The following is a 14584-nucleotide window of genomic DNA, read 5'->3' on the forward strand; positions in this document are numbered from 1 at the left end:
GAATTTACTAGAAGTATTAAATGCACACTGGAGACTAATGGATTTTTGTTATCAAATACTAGTTGTTAATTTATCTTCAGTATGTAAGAAACACAAGGATTTAAAACACCAGATTAAGTTCAGACATGATTAAACTAGGTGATGTTCACTTTCAGAAAATAATACTGTAAAAAAGAAAACGATTTTTTAAGGAGTAACCTCTAATGAAAACCAACACAAATAATGCGTCAAGATCATCTTGGTTAGGGAAGATGTCCAGTGTAACCAGGCCACCCTGTGGAACGGTGCACACAGTATTTTCTCATGAGCTACCTTGATCTCTCAGGTTTTCAAAAACCTAGTGTAGTTATACCATTGCTTAAGCCATACTTTTGTAATAAATCTAGCTCTTTAGTTAACTGAAGGGAATGTGAACAGTCTGACAGGAAATTTAAGCTATTAACTCCCATCAAGGGCTCATACTCTTTTTTTGGGAGGAAATGTGTATTGTATGACTTTCTGTGTGACTTTAGGTCAATGTCTTAACTTCTCTGTACCTATGTAAAAGGAAGTGGCAAAATTAATTTAAATTTCCTTGTAATATTAGGAAGATCCATTTATCACATCAGAAATAATGAAGAGAATTTGAAAGATAGATACTTAACTTAGAAGTAATGTCAATTTTGATTTCTTAGCAATCAAAAACTTCAATGCCTGTAGTCAGAATTTCTTTCTTTTAAGAAAAATCCAGTATGTTCATTTAAACTCAAAACTTTTTCAAGCAACCTCTGGTATTGTCACCTCCCAACACTTACTGAATGTCTCCTTCTAGTAAAAAACTCCGCTCCACACCCTTCCTTCCAACCCAATGCTCTTCAACAGAATAGATGGTAAACAAGCCACGGACTTCCAACTGTCCCGCAGAAACCAGAGAGGTTAGAAGGCATGTCCAAAGACTGTGAATGGAAAAAAGATTATGGCAGACACATGAATTAATGTCTCCGCTATACCTAACTCAGAGGCTGGAATGTTATGTATGAAAATAATGAAGGAGGGGCGCCTGGGTGGCTCAGTCTGTTAAGCATCTGACTTCGACTCGGGTCACGATCTCGCGGTTCATGAGTTCGAGCCCCGCATCGGGCTCTGGGCTGACAGCTTGGAGCCTGGAACCTGTTTCAGACTCTGTGTCTCCCACTCTCTCTGCTCCTCCCCTGCTCACGCTCTGTCTCTCTCTCTCTCTCTCAAGAGTAAAAGAAAAAAAGAAAAAAATTAAAAAACAATAATGGAGGAATTCTCCTCAGAACCAGGTCAATACATCCTGTGTCTACAATCAATCCCTGAATTCAAACTCGCCACACAAACAAACATTTTAGGAAAGGAGAGAGAGGTCTAGGCAGGGCCGGGAAATGCACCGTTCCACCAGATATTCCTTGAGTCAGGTTCTGTGTAAGAGCAGGCTTCTGGAGCAGTGATACTGTGTTCTCTTACAGCTGGAAGCCACGATTTTCACACACTGCGTGAGCGGAAGAAAGAACTGAAAGAAACCAAACAAGGGACAGACAGTCTCCGGCCCTCAGTACGTCAGCCCGCTCTGGGAACTGTGAGAAAACTCAAGTTCGCCGTGCTCTGCCGCAGTGTGATTATCTTCACGGCCCTCTGGTTATTATCACAGAAGGCACACACACAGCATCTCTTCCCAGGTACTCAGCATGTCTTCCCCTTCGGGCATGGTTCGACAGTACAAGAACCGTGTTTCCAAATGCTAATGTCGTTTTAATGAGTAAAATAAGGTTTAGTCAACACCAGCACCCTCTACTGACCTTCCCTGCCCGGCTGTGGTTCCTCAGCGAGGAGACCTGCACACAGACATGGCCCGAGTTTTGCAACATTCATTCTCTGATTCACTCTCAACTGTTGGTGCGCTGCCCCAACTTTAATGGGAAAACCACTGCCAAGATGAACCAGGAACTCAACAAACAAACAAGCAAACACCACAGGGTCCCTCTCTATGAGATGCTAAACGATCCAGAAGACCCAGTAAGCACAGCTGAATGGTGCTATTGAAAGGATTGGGGCTTTCATCACACAAAACTGGTTTTTACCCCAGCTCCACCACTCCAGGGCCCCCCCCCCCAGCTCTGGGTAAATAATTCTGAAACTCAAATCTGTCTACAAACTGTAGATATTATATCTACTTGCTGGGTTATTGTCAAGATTATATGAAATTGCCCATGCCATATACCTAGCAGAGTGCCTGGCATATAGCAGGTGCTCAGTAAACGCTATTGCTTTTTCTTTCTCTTACAGAAAGAACGCCCAGATACAAAGACTTACAAAACAACATCTATATACAGCTACAGCTCTTAGAGTACCAGAGGTACAGAAGGAAGTCAAAGAGGCCAGAAAGGTCCTAAAGTTCTAGGTCATTCCCATCACAAATGAGCCCGGAGGGGCCAGTTCCAAAGAGCTAAGATTCCCTAAATTCTCTTGCACCTGAAACAGCACAGAACTCTATCCTGGCCTCTCATGGATTCAAAAAAGGACATCTCAGTAGGTGTTTCTTAATGGCTTCTTCATGGAAGGAGGAACAATTGCACTCCTTTGTTCTCTGCACCATCTCAAATGGCTGGACAAGCCAATCGCTGAATGGCAATGCTTTTTGTTTCATTTTCACAGTTTCAGATAACTGTGATATATTTAAGACGGTAAGGTGATGTTTTCCAGCTCTAGTCCTTAAAAATTACAGAGGACAACTCCTTTCTTGCAACAGCTATGGTTCTCTTCTTTTGTTTTTTAAACCAGCGATGACTCTGGAATACTCACACTTGGAAGAGGAGAGAGTTTACAACTCCGTTTGGGATACTCTTTGAGTCTAATGTGAAATTTAAAAATATTTCTTCTAAAATAGCCAAACAATGCTCAGAGACCAATAAATTGAGTGATTTTATCAGCACGTCATTGGCTTTAAAGTACCCTGAATGCTTGGGTGGGGTCTGGTGGGAGCTGTCAAACTTTTTAACAAGTTGGTTACCACGTAACCATTTAAACAAAAGCCTCCCAAGCAAGTCTGGAATTATTTCAGGCTCTCCAGGGAATTTCTTTCCAACTGATAGCTAAAAATCATTTGACAGGGTTACCTACAGTAGCACTGCCATTTTAAGCAAAAAGATATGAAAGATAAATAAGAACGGATGGAAACTAATCTTTTTTTAGTCTGTGACCTTAAGCAAGGCCACTCACCCCTTGTGGTTAAATAATGGAAACAAATGAAATATTCACCAATGTCACAAATAAATGCTTTTCACAAGGAATCATGCTGGCGCACAGAGTCAAAGACCACAGGCTACAGAGCTGCTCGGCCACAGCTACGAGCATGAGAAATGTGGCTGTTCCAACCTGTGAGATGCTGTTGGTATACACCATGGACTTCAGAGACATAATATGAAAAAAATATATAAAATACCTCATTGATTTTATATCGCAAACATGCTGAAATAATATTCTGGCCATCCTGCATTAAATAAAACATATTATTAAAATTAATTTCACTTGCTTTTTTTTTTTTTTTTTTTTTTTAATGTGGCTACCAGTGCATTTGAAGTACGTTTGTTTGGACGCCTGGGTGTCTCAGTGAGTTGAGCATCTGACTCTTGATTTTGGTTCAGGTCGTGGGGTTGAGCCCTGCGTTAGGCTCCACATTGAGCATGGAGCCTGCTTAAGATTCTCCCTCTCCCAACCTCCCTCTTTTATTCTCTTCCTCTGCCCGTCTCCCCATTTGTGCTCTCTCTAAAATAATAAAACCAAAGACCTAATAAAAAAGTTACATGTGCTAACAGCAATTAGACAATCAAAAGAAATTAAAGGCATTCAACTTGGTAAGGAAGAAGTCTAACTTTCACTATTTGTAGATAACATGACACCCTATATAGAAAATACTAAAGACTCCACCAAAAAACTAGTAGAACTGATCAGTTAATTCAGTAAAGCCGTAAGATATAAAATCAATGTGCAGAAATCTGTTGCATTTCTATACACTAATAATGAAGCAGCAGAAAGAGAAATTGAGAAAATAATCCCATTTACAACTGCACCAAAAATAATAAGATACCTAGGAATAAACCTAACTGAAGAGGTAAAAGGCCCATACTCTAAAACCTATAAAACATTGATGAAAGAGACTGAACACTACACAAAGAAACAGAAAGACATTCCATGTTTATGGACTGGAAGAACAAATATTGTTAAAATGTCTACACTATGCAAAGCAATTTACACATTTAATGCAATCCCTATCGAAATACCAATAGCATTTTTTCACAGAGCTAGAACAAATGATCTTAAAATTTATATGGAATCACAAAAGACTCCAAATTGCCAAAGCAATTTTGAAAAAAGAAAGTGAAGCTGGAGGCATCACAATTTCTGACTTCAAGTTATATTATGAAGCTGTAGTCACTGAAACAGTATGGTACTGGCACAAAAATAGACACATAGATCAATGGAACAGGATAGAAAACCCAGAAACAAACCCACAAGGATATGGTCAATTAACCCTTGGCAAAGCAGGAAAGAATATCCAATGGGCAAAAGACAGTCTCTTCAACAAATGGTGTTGGAAAAACTGGACAGCAGCATGTAAAACAGCGAGACCAGACCACTTTCTTACACCACACGCAAAAATTAAAAATAGATGAAAGAGTTACATGTGAGGCATGAAACCATTAAAATTCTAGAAGAGAGCACGGTTTTCTGATATTGGCCGCGGCAACATTTTTCTAGATATGTCTCCTGAGGCAAGGGAAACAAAAGCAAAATTAAACTATTAAGACTACATCAAAATAAAAGCTTTTGCACGGCAAAGTAAATAATCCAAAACACTAAAAGGCAACCTACTGAATGAGAATAGGTATTCGCAAATGACATATCCAATAAACGGTTAGCATTGGAAATATGTAAAGAAGTTATAAAGGGGGCGCCTGGGTGGCGCAGTCGGTTAAGTGTCCGACTTCAGCCAGGTCACGATCTCATGGTCCGTGAGTTCGAGCCCCGCGTCAGGCTCTGGGCTGATGGCTCAGAGCCTGGAGCCTGTTTCCGATTCTGTGTCTCCCTCTCTCTCTGTCCCTCCCCCGTTCATGCTCTGTCTCTCTCTGTCCCAAAAATCAATAAACGTTGAAAGAAGTTATAAAGATCAACACCCCAAAACAAGCAATCCAATTTAAAAATGGGCAGAAGAAATGGACATTTCTCAAAGAAGACATAAAGACAGCCCACAGACACACTAAAAGATGGCTCAACATCACTCTTCATCAGGGAAATGCAAATCAAAACTACAACGAAATATCACCCCACACCTTTCCAAATGGCTAAGATCAAAAACACAACAAACAACGAGTGCTGGCAAACAACGAGGTTGTGGAGAAAAAGGAACCCTCATGTACTGTTGGTGGGAATGCAAACTGGCACAGCCACTCTGGAAAACAGTATGGAGGTTCCTCAAAGAGTTAAAAATACAACTACTCTATGATCCAGCAATCGCACTACTGGGTATTTACCCAAAGAATACAAAAATAATAATTCAATGGGATACATGCATCTCTATGTTTACAGCAATATTATTTACAATAGCCAAATTATGGAAGCAGCCTAAGCGTCCATCCACTGATTAGAATGGATAAAGAAGATGTGTGTATACACACACACAAACACACACACACACACACACACACACAAAATGGAATATTACACAGCCATCAAAGAATGAAATCTTGGGGCACCAGGGTGGCTCAGTTGGTTCAGTGTCCTACTCTTGATCTCAGCTCAGGTCATGATCTCACAGTTTGTGATTCTGAGCCCCACATAGGGGCTCCACATTGGCAGCATGGAGCCTGCATGAAAATCTCTCTCGCCCTCTGCCCTCCCCTGCTCATGTTCACTCTCCCTCTCTCTCTCAAAATAAATAAATAAACAAACTTAAAAAGAGAATGAAATCTTGCCATTTGCAACAAGAATGGAGCTAGAGGGTATTTTGCTAAGTGAAATTTAAGAAGCAAATGAGCAAAGGAAAAGAGAGAGAGAGACAAGCCAAGAAGCAGACCCTTAACTACTGAGAACAAACTAATGGTTAATAAAAAGAGGTGAGTGGGGGGATGGATGAAATAGGTGATGGGGATTAAGGAGTGCCCCTGTCATGATAAGCACCAGGTGATATATGGGAGTGTTGAATCACTATATTGTGTACCTGAAGCTAATATAACGCTATGTTAACTACAATGGAATTAAAATTAAAAATAGAACAGAACAGGGGTGCCTGGGTGGCTCAGTCAGTTCAGCGTCTGACTTTTGACTTTGACTCAGGTCATGATCTCACGGTTCGTGAGTTAGAACCCCACATCAGGCTCTGTGCTGACAGTGTGGAGCCTGCTTGGGATTCTCTCTCCCTCTCTCTCTGCCCCTCCCATGCTCTCTCTCTCTCAAAATAAATAAATAAACTTAAAAAAAACAGAATAGAATTAAAATTTTTTCATGAAATAAAGTAAAATAAAATAAAATTTGCTGCTTGCATTACCTTTCTATCAAATAGTGCTGCGTGAGGGTGCTTCAGCTTAAGTTATAAATTAGCTACACCGGAGTGAACTTCTGTACATCACACACTGCCTCTGTACCTTAGGTTTCTCTCTACCCTTGCAAGATGTTAAGAGCTTGGACTAGATGCTTTTAAAACCCCAATGGCTCTCACATTCTAGGATTTCTAGGATTCGAGGATCCAATAGGTTATTGCTGGTGGAGAAAAGGCACCAGAGCCAGCTGAACACAATGCTAAGTAAGTAGTTACACTCAACCTTTAGTGTAACTAAGAGGTTACACTAACCTCTGGGCTCTGGACAGGGTGCCCAAGAAAAGCTCAAGGACTCCCTCACAGCCACCCCACAGCTTGTGTGTCCTGAGGCGGGAGACAGGAGACAGTGCTGTTCTACCACGGCCACAAGGCCAGCCCAGCGGCTGATAAGAGCATCTCAGGAAAGCCCCGCTCTGGTGTGGGACTGGCCCAGGCTCAGCACACCGCCACCTATTCACAGATGAGCTGGTCCGCAGCTCGGCAGGCAGAGCTGATACATGGCATGCTGTCGGCTTACGCCCAGGGTGCAGTGGGACAGAAACACATTCCAGCTGCCCACAGGTTCCAGAAGACCGACCTCACCTGTGTGCCGCCCATCTGTGGGAGCCCGACAAGTGGGGAAAAAAACCAACGTGTTATATATTGTGCTTGTAAGACCTAATCCAAATTCTAGCAGATTTGGATTGTGTGTCTATCAGACTCCTAAAAGAAGAATTCTTTAAAAAGAAAAAAAAAGCACATAACTATCAGTTTCATCCAAAGCATTAGTCCGTATTATTGTTTTGTTTTCTGGAACCAATTAAGATGGTTCCTTCTGAATCAAGATGGATTGTAAGATAGTCATCCCCCTGGCAGGCTGAGCACCTGGGAGTCTTCACAGTCTATCCCAAGCCACAGCCCACTTTCCACCCCTTGAGAGCAGCATTCAGCAAACACGTATTGGGTCTTATGCCGAGCACCAGGTACAACAGCAAATCCCCGTCAACAGCCCTCGGCGGCTTTCCAGACATAGAGGGAGCTGGTGCGGAGAATGCCAAGTAGGAAGAAAGTATGACTGCACAGAATTCCGTGGTAAGTATAGCGTGCTTGCATTGGGAGTGCCTAAATCTGGCTTAGAGGATTTGGGAAGGCTTTCTGGGGGAAGTGACATCTAACTTGGTTAAGAACTGACCAAGAGAAGACGAGAAGGAAGAAACTGTCCCCACAGAGACAGTGATGTGTGTCAAAGACTAGAAGTGGAAGTGAACAAGGAACACTCCCAGATGGCTGGAACTAAAGGGGCCAGGGACAGCAGATGAATGACGGGTCTTGAATGCCCTGTGGAGGAGCTGAAGGTGGCCTAACTCTCTCAGGCAGTGGCCGTGAAAATGGAGCACCCAGTGTCATTCTACGTAGCCTCAGCCGGATTAAACTGCTTCCCACGCTCCAAGCAAGCCACCTCCTCCTGGGCTGTCTTGCCTTTGCTCAAACCGTCCCTTCTCTCTTAAATGCTTCCTCTGTGCCTGTCTTCCTTTTTCCGTTTAGAAAATTCCACATAGACTTCTGCAAGGGGCCTCTCAAAGGTCTCTTGCCTTACAAATCCTTCCCAACTCCAAGGCTGAATCAATCACTCCCTAACCACATGCACATATTTCTTGTAATAGCAAACTTGGGGGTGGGTGTGCCTACCCAAATTAGTATCCATCTTCTTTCAGAACTGCCCCCTTGTTGGCAGGAAAGCAGCTGTGTGTCTGGGTCATGTGACCATGTGCCTTGTGCATCACGGACTCAGTCAGGAGAGGACATCCGACCCACATCTTGCCTTTCTCATTTAGACATCAGGGCTGAGACAGACTAGCTACTGCTTAAGTCGGAGGACATTTAAACTTGGGATCTGTGGGCGAGACATCTCCACTGCATGGAGAAGTAGAGAGAGCTAAGTGAGAAAACAAACCACTTCCATGGCTCCAGACAACTTTCCAGTGTCTTGTTCTAGACATTAATGATCCCTGATCAAACGTCCAGGTGCTGAGTGGCAGGAATACCCCTGCATCTTTTAAAAATATACATTATTGAGGCACCTGGTGGCTCAGTCGGTTAAGTGTCTGACATTTGATGTTGGCTCAGGTCATGATCTCATGGTTGTGAGATCAAGCCCTTGTGTTGGGCTCTGCACCCAGAGTTGGGATTCTCTCTCTCTGCCTCTCTCTCTGTTCCTCCCTACTCATGTGAAACACTTAAAAAACAAATAAAAAATAGTACAAAGTTAAAAAAATGATTATTTAGGTATAGTTGATATACAATGTTGTATTACTTTCAGGTGCACAACATAGTCATTGAACAATTCTTTTCATTGCCCAGTGCTCACCAAGGTTAAGTCTGGTCACCATCTGACACCATACAATGTTATTACAGTATCATATTATACGGTACTTATTCCCTATACTGTGCTTTTCATCTCTGTGACTTATTTTCTAACTGAGAGTTTGCACTTAATCCCAGTCATCAATTCCATACATCCTCCTGGCCCCCTCCCCTCTGCCAATTGCCAGTTTATTCTCTGTATTTACGAGTCTATATCTGATTTTTTTTTTATTTTTTAAAAACTTGAAATTTAATTAATTATTTTATTTATTTATTTGATTCGAGAAAGAGATGAGATCACAACCTGAGCTGAAATTAAGAGCCCAATGCTTAACTGACTGACCATGCAGGCACCCCTCAATATTTTTTTATTCCAAATATAAGTGAAACCGTATGGTATTTATCTTCCTCTATCTCACTTATTTCATACCCTCTAGGTCTATCTATATTGTCTCGAAAGACAAGATTTCATTCATTTCTTATGGCTAAATAATATTTCATTGTGCGTGTGTGTGTGTGTGTGTATACACATCTTCTTTATCTGTATACACACACACACACACACACACACACACACACACACACACACCACTTCTTTATTCACTTATCTGTCGACCGACGCTTGGGTTTCCTCCATATCTTGGCTGTTGTAAATAATGCTGCAATGAACATAGGGATGCATGTATCTTTTCCAATCAGTGTTTGTGTTCTTTGGGGAATTACTGGATCATACGGTAATTCTAGCTTTAGTTTTTGGGGGAATCTCCATACTGTTTTCCATGGTGGCTGCATGAGTTTACATTCCCACCAACAGTGTGTGAAGGTTTCCCTTTCTCCACATCCTTGCCAACACTTGTTATTTTTTGCCTTTCTAATTACTAGCCATTCTGACTTGTATGAAGTGTTTTCTTATTGTGGTTCTGATTTGCATTTCCCTGATGATCAGTGATACTAAGCATCTTTTCATGTGTCTCTTGGCCATCATCTGTATGTCTTCTTTGGAAGAATGTCTATTTGGGTCCTCTGCCCATTTTTAATTCAGATTTTTCTTTTTTGGTGTTGACTTGCATAAGTTCTTTATATACTTTGGATATTACCTCCTTATTGAATAAATCATTTGCAAATATATTCTCCCATTCACTAGGTTGCCTTTCTCTTTTGTTGGTAGTTTCCTTTGCTGGGCAAAAGTTTTCCATTTTGGTGTAGACTCAATAGTTTATTTTTACTTTTGTTTGCCCTTGCCTTGGAATAGGTTTCAGATACTAATATCACATGAGTCCTGAAAAAGACACTCTTTCTTTACCTTTCAATGCCTTTATACAGCAGTAACTCACTCCTATACTAAAATTAAAGCTGATGCATAGGTCACTTTCCTAACCTGTCACGTTCCTAACCAACTCCCACTGCAGACGTGATGAAGGGATGACAGCACTCTCTATCTGAGCCTCCTAAGTCATCACCATGGTGGTCCACGTGGCCTCAAGAAATTAAATGGAGTTGGCACCCAATAGAAAAGGTATTGGCCATCAATGTTCTAGACTGGAATCTACTTGAAGGAAGGGACTGTGTCCCTTCCATGGTTGTAATCACAGCAGCTGTGCTTGATACAAGGTCAGTATGGAATAATGCCTGCTTGAAGGAGACATTCTGACCATTGTATTTCAGCCTGATTGCTTATTCTTGCCTTTTCATTCACCCATCTTACATGGATGGGATTCATTCTTTCCCATTTTAGAAACAAGGTAAGTGATTCATTTAGTAGTGAAAGACCTGAAATAGAACAGTGTATCTTGGCCTCAGATGCACACTTACAACCCATCTCTACCCATCTAAAACATTTGTTACGCTTTTTTGTCTCTGAGGATATGGTCATATTTTAGAGTGACATCACTTTGGGGCAATGGTTACTAAAACCCATACAGAATCAAAGCACTCTGTTCTTTCTAAATTACTTACATTCATGTAAAGTTGGCCCTACTAACTTATTTGTACATTATTTTGCCAGTGTATCCATAATTTATCACAAATTTATATGCGATCTGGAAAAAAATGATGTAACTACCACGTGATAACCTGTAAACTTCAGGAACTGTAAATCCCGTAGACTTCAGGAAGTATAAACTACAGGAAACCTGTAAATTTCAGGAACTGTGTCTGCCACAGCAAAGCCAAGATCATTCCTCTCCCCACTTAATGTCTTTATCGCATACAGCCATCCAACAACCTATGTCCAACTTTACAAGAGTCTTCCTGACTACCTTGATAGATTATGATTAGTCAACAAATAAAAAGAGCATCTTAAAAATCAGTAACATACCAACTCCATTAACTGTTTGAGCTGACCTATCTCTTCTGGCAGCGATCCAAGTTTGTTGTTACTTGCGATTAAGACTTTGAGAGGCAGACCACACAGGCAGGCAGGCAGGGCAGACAGCTGATTTCGACTGCAAAGACAATACAAGAACACCGTAAACACACAAGCCACGTCATACCGTTTCCGATTATGTTTGTGAATAAGCAAGAAGAAAGGAGTGATTGGAGAAGACGTCTGACAAATACAAAAGGTCCAATGAAGTTTCCGTATGTGTAATCCCTCAAGTCCCAAGTACAAAAGACAATAAAATCTATTTCTAGGAAAGAAAGGCATAGGCAGTTCTGCGGGAAACAACTTTTCCCGGCACAAGGAACCCCATCAAGCCCCCTGCAGAAGCAGAGTCCTTGGCCAGCCAGGAGGCAGATGGGCATCGCGCCCTGCGTCACCAATAACAACGGGAAGCGGGTGCCAACTCTTCTCTTTCTGACAATGTAGCAGGAAACTCAGCGAGAAACGAGCACCACAAAGGCATCCTCCCGTCCATGTTACAGTGATGGAGAAGATCGTTTTGCTGCAACTTACAAAAGACCACCAGCCTGATTTCCAACATTTTGATTCTGCTTCCTTTTGCTAACACAAGAGGCACTACGCTTAAAGTCTATTTGGGCATCTGCAAGGGAGCTAATTAAAAGAAAAAAAAAAAAGTAATGTTGGCCTTCTGGCAAAAGTGAATCTGGAACCCTGAGGGGTTCAATTTCACAGGGTACCCAGAAAAATCTGGGTACAACTCTCATCTCCGCTTTGCATGAAGAGGTTCTCTACCCAGAAGTATCTGAACTTCCTGTTATCAATGCTCAGTTTGCTGAGAAATGGGAAAATAATGGATAAATGAAATCTGTGAACCATCTTTCTGTGTGTCAGCCATTTACTTCAACCTCTTCTCCCACAAAAAGCCCTTTTCCTGCCATCAGGGAAGGAGAGGGATGGTATTCAGTTTCCCTGCCTTTCTTTCCCCACCACTCTGCTGACAGAGACAATGACCAGGCAGTGAAATATCTAAAAACACATTGGTCTTGCTATTGCAACTACGTAGAACTTCTTTTGGGCACACGTGCACACATGCATGAAGTGTCCGCGGCGGTGGTATTGTGTGCACGTGTGGACACACATAAATCTGTGTGTGTGAGGGGGAGGGACAGATGCACTGAAAACACACCAAGATGCTATCGGCAGTCATGGGGGTTGGAGATCAGGTACAAGGAGTGTTCTTTACATGTCTCTTTCTTACGCTTTGCTGAGTTTTCCAAAATTCCTACAAAGTGCATTTGTAATTAAGAAACAGATATCACTATAAAAAGATAAACTTCATCTGGCTACTGGTTGCATGAGTGCTTCCGTTTTTTGAACATTCACTGAGATGTGTCCTTATGAGCTGTGCACTTTTCTGTATGTATTATATTTTAAAGGTTTTCCTCCCCTACTCCCCCATATGGTGAGGTGGGAATCCGGCTAAACAAAGGGCATCTCTAGCTGATGGGCTGAGAAGAAAACACATGGTGTGCTCTGGAAAGAACCTTTCTCATGTGGATGATCCCCTGTAAATATCCTGACGTTTCTTCTCTTCCAGGTACCCAAGGCCTGGGTAATAAGCTTTATCAAGAAAAGACACAGCCAATCTTCCCTCCATTGCCCAGATTTACAAAGAAAGCTATTTCCAGAAAGGAGCAGAAGGAGAGAGGTTTCTCTAAGAGGGTCCAGCAGAGGGAGGGAGAAGATCGAAACCCTACAAGGGGCAGGTGGGGGGAGGTCCCTGGCACTGGAAGGACCAGCTGGCTGTTCACCTCCCCCTGGTTAGAGTGACAGGTGAAAATAGGCTGATGGGCCCACCCTGGCACTGTCTCCTGATCTCTGAGGGCAGTGAAAGGGGGTTACTTAGGCTGCTAGTTTCTGACATCGACCCACAGGAGCCCAGAGGGGCTATTCTGGCTGGTTGAGGGGGACTTCCTGGTGCTCTGATGGGAGACAGCTTTCTTCAAGCTCCAAAAAAATTAAAAACAAAAAGAAACAAAAAAACCCCGAAACCTCCTTAGACACTATCTCCGGGAAGAGAACTAAGTTTATTAAAAGGTGGCACATAAATAGTCTGGAATGTAACTTGTGGTTATAAAACATTTACTTATTTTTTTTTTTAAGTTTTATTTATTTATTTTTGAGAGAGACAGTATGCACACACGCGAGCAGGGGAGGGGCAGCAAGAGAGGGAGAGAGAGAATCCCAAGCAGGCTCTTCACTGTCAGCATGGAACCCAAAGCAGGGCTCGATCCCAGGAACCGTGAGATTGTGACCTGAGCAGAAATCAATAGTCTGACACTTAACCAACTGAGCCACCCACGCGCCCCTGTGGTTGTAAAATATTTATTAACATGTAATTTCATAAAGTGAGGATTAGTAAAAAAAAAAATGTTAATAAGGCTTTTTTTTTTTTATTTTGGAGACATATTTAAACTTCCTTTTGAAGAGAAGCTAAGGAAACAAAGATTAGTATTTTGAAAAACTTCTACATGCTTATTTTCACAAATTAACACTTACAGTTCAAGATTCTTCCCCTGTTTCTTTGCTTGGAAACTCAGATTTAAACTATTCCCAGTCTCACCTTGAAACAGGTATCTTGTCAGATTGACAGACACTGAACAGAGAGAGCTACTGATAATACCGTTAAGCAATGCAGGGGTGGCTGGGTGGCTCAGTAGGTTGACAATCTGACTCTTGATTTCGGCTCAGGTCATGATCTCATGATTTGTGAGATCGAGCCCCAAGTTGGGCTCCACACTGACAGCACAGAGCCTGCTTGAGATTCTCTCTTTCCCTCCTTCTCTCTCTCTCTCTTTGCTCCTCCTGTGCTAACACACACACACTTTCTCTCCCTCTAAATAAATGAATAAACTTAAAAAAAAAAAGCAATGCAGTGAACGTTCTGCTCATTCAGAAGCATGAATATCTGAGAGTACATGGGATTATTTTCATGGGATTTCTAGGATGGATACTCATTTATTTTCTTTTTAAGTGTTGTAGTTTTATTTACTTTTTATTTATTTATTTAACTTGAAATTTATTGTCAAACTGGTTTCCATACAACACCCAGGGCTCATCCAGACAGGTTCCCTCCTCAATGCCCCTCACCCGCTTTCCCCCTCCCCCCTCCCCCCCACCTCCATCGACCCTCAGTTAGATGGATACTCATTTAAAATAAAATAACACTTAAGCATTTTAAATTTACATGTTAGCATTAATTTTAAGTATTAAAATTTATTTAATATTTTATTAAAATCTAT

General features: G+C 41.7%; 1 protein-coding gene across 4 annotated transcripts in view; it reads right to left on the reverse strand.

Annotated features, from left to right (window-relative positions):
- The window catches only part of LRCH1 (leucine rich repeats and calponin homology domain containing 1), a 202073-nt gene that overhangs the window by 67250 nt on the left and 120239 nt on the right, over window positions 1–14584 (reverse strand). For all 4 annotated transcript variants that reach the window (XM_049646939.1, XM_049646938.1, XM_049646940.1 and 1 more), the window contains exon 3: window positions 11256–11382. In XM_049646939.1, the coding sequence (XP_049502896.1) occupies window positions 11256–11382 (127 nt within the window). The remainder of the gene's footprint in view (window positions 1–11255; window positions 11383–14584) is intronic.

The sequence above is a fragment of the Panthera uncia genome, assembly GCF_023721935.1.
Source record: "Panthera uncia isolate 11264 chromosome A1 unlocalized genomic scaffold, Puncia_PCG_1.0 HiC_scaffold_16, whole genome shotgun sequence".
Lineage (NCBI taxonomy): Eukaryota > Metazoa > Chordata > Mammalia > Carnivora > Felidae > Panthera > Panthera uncia.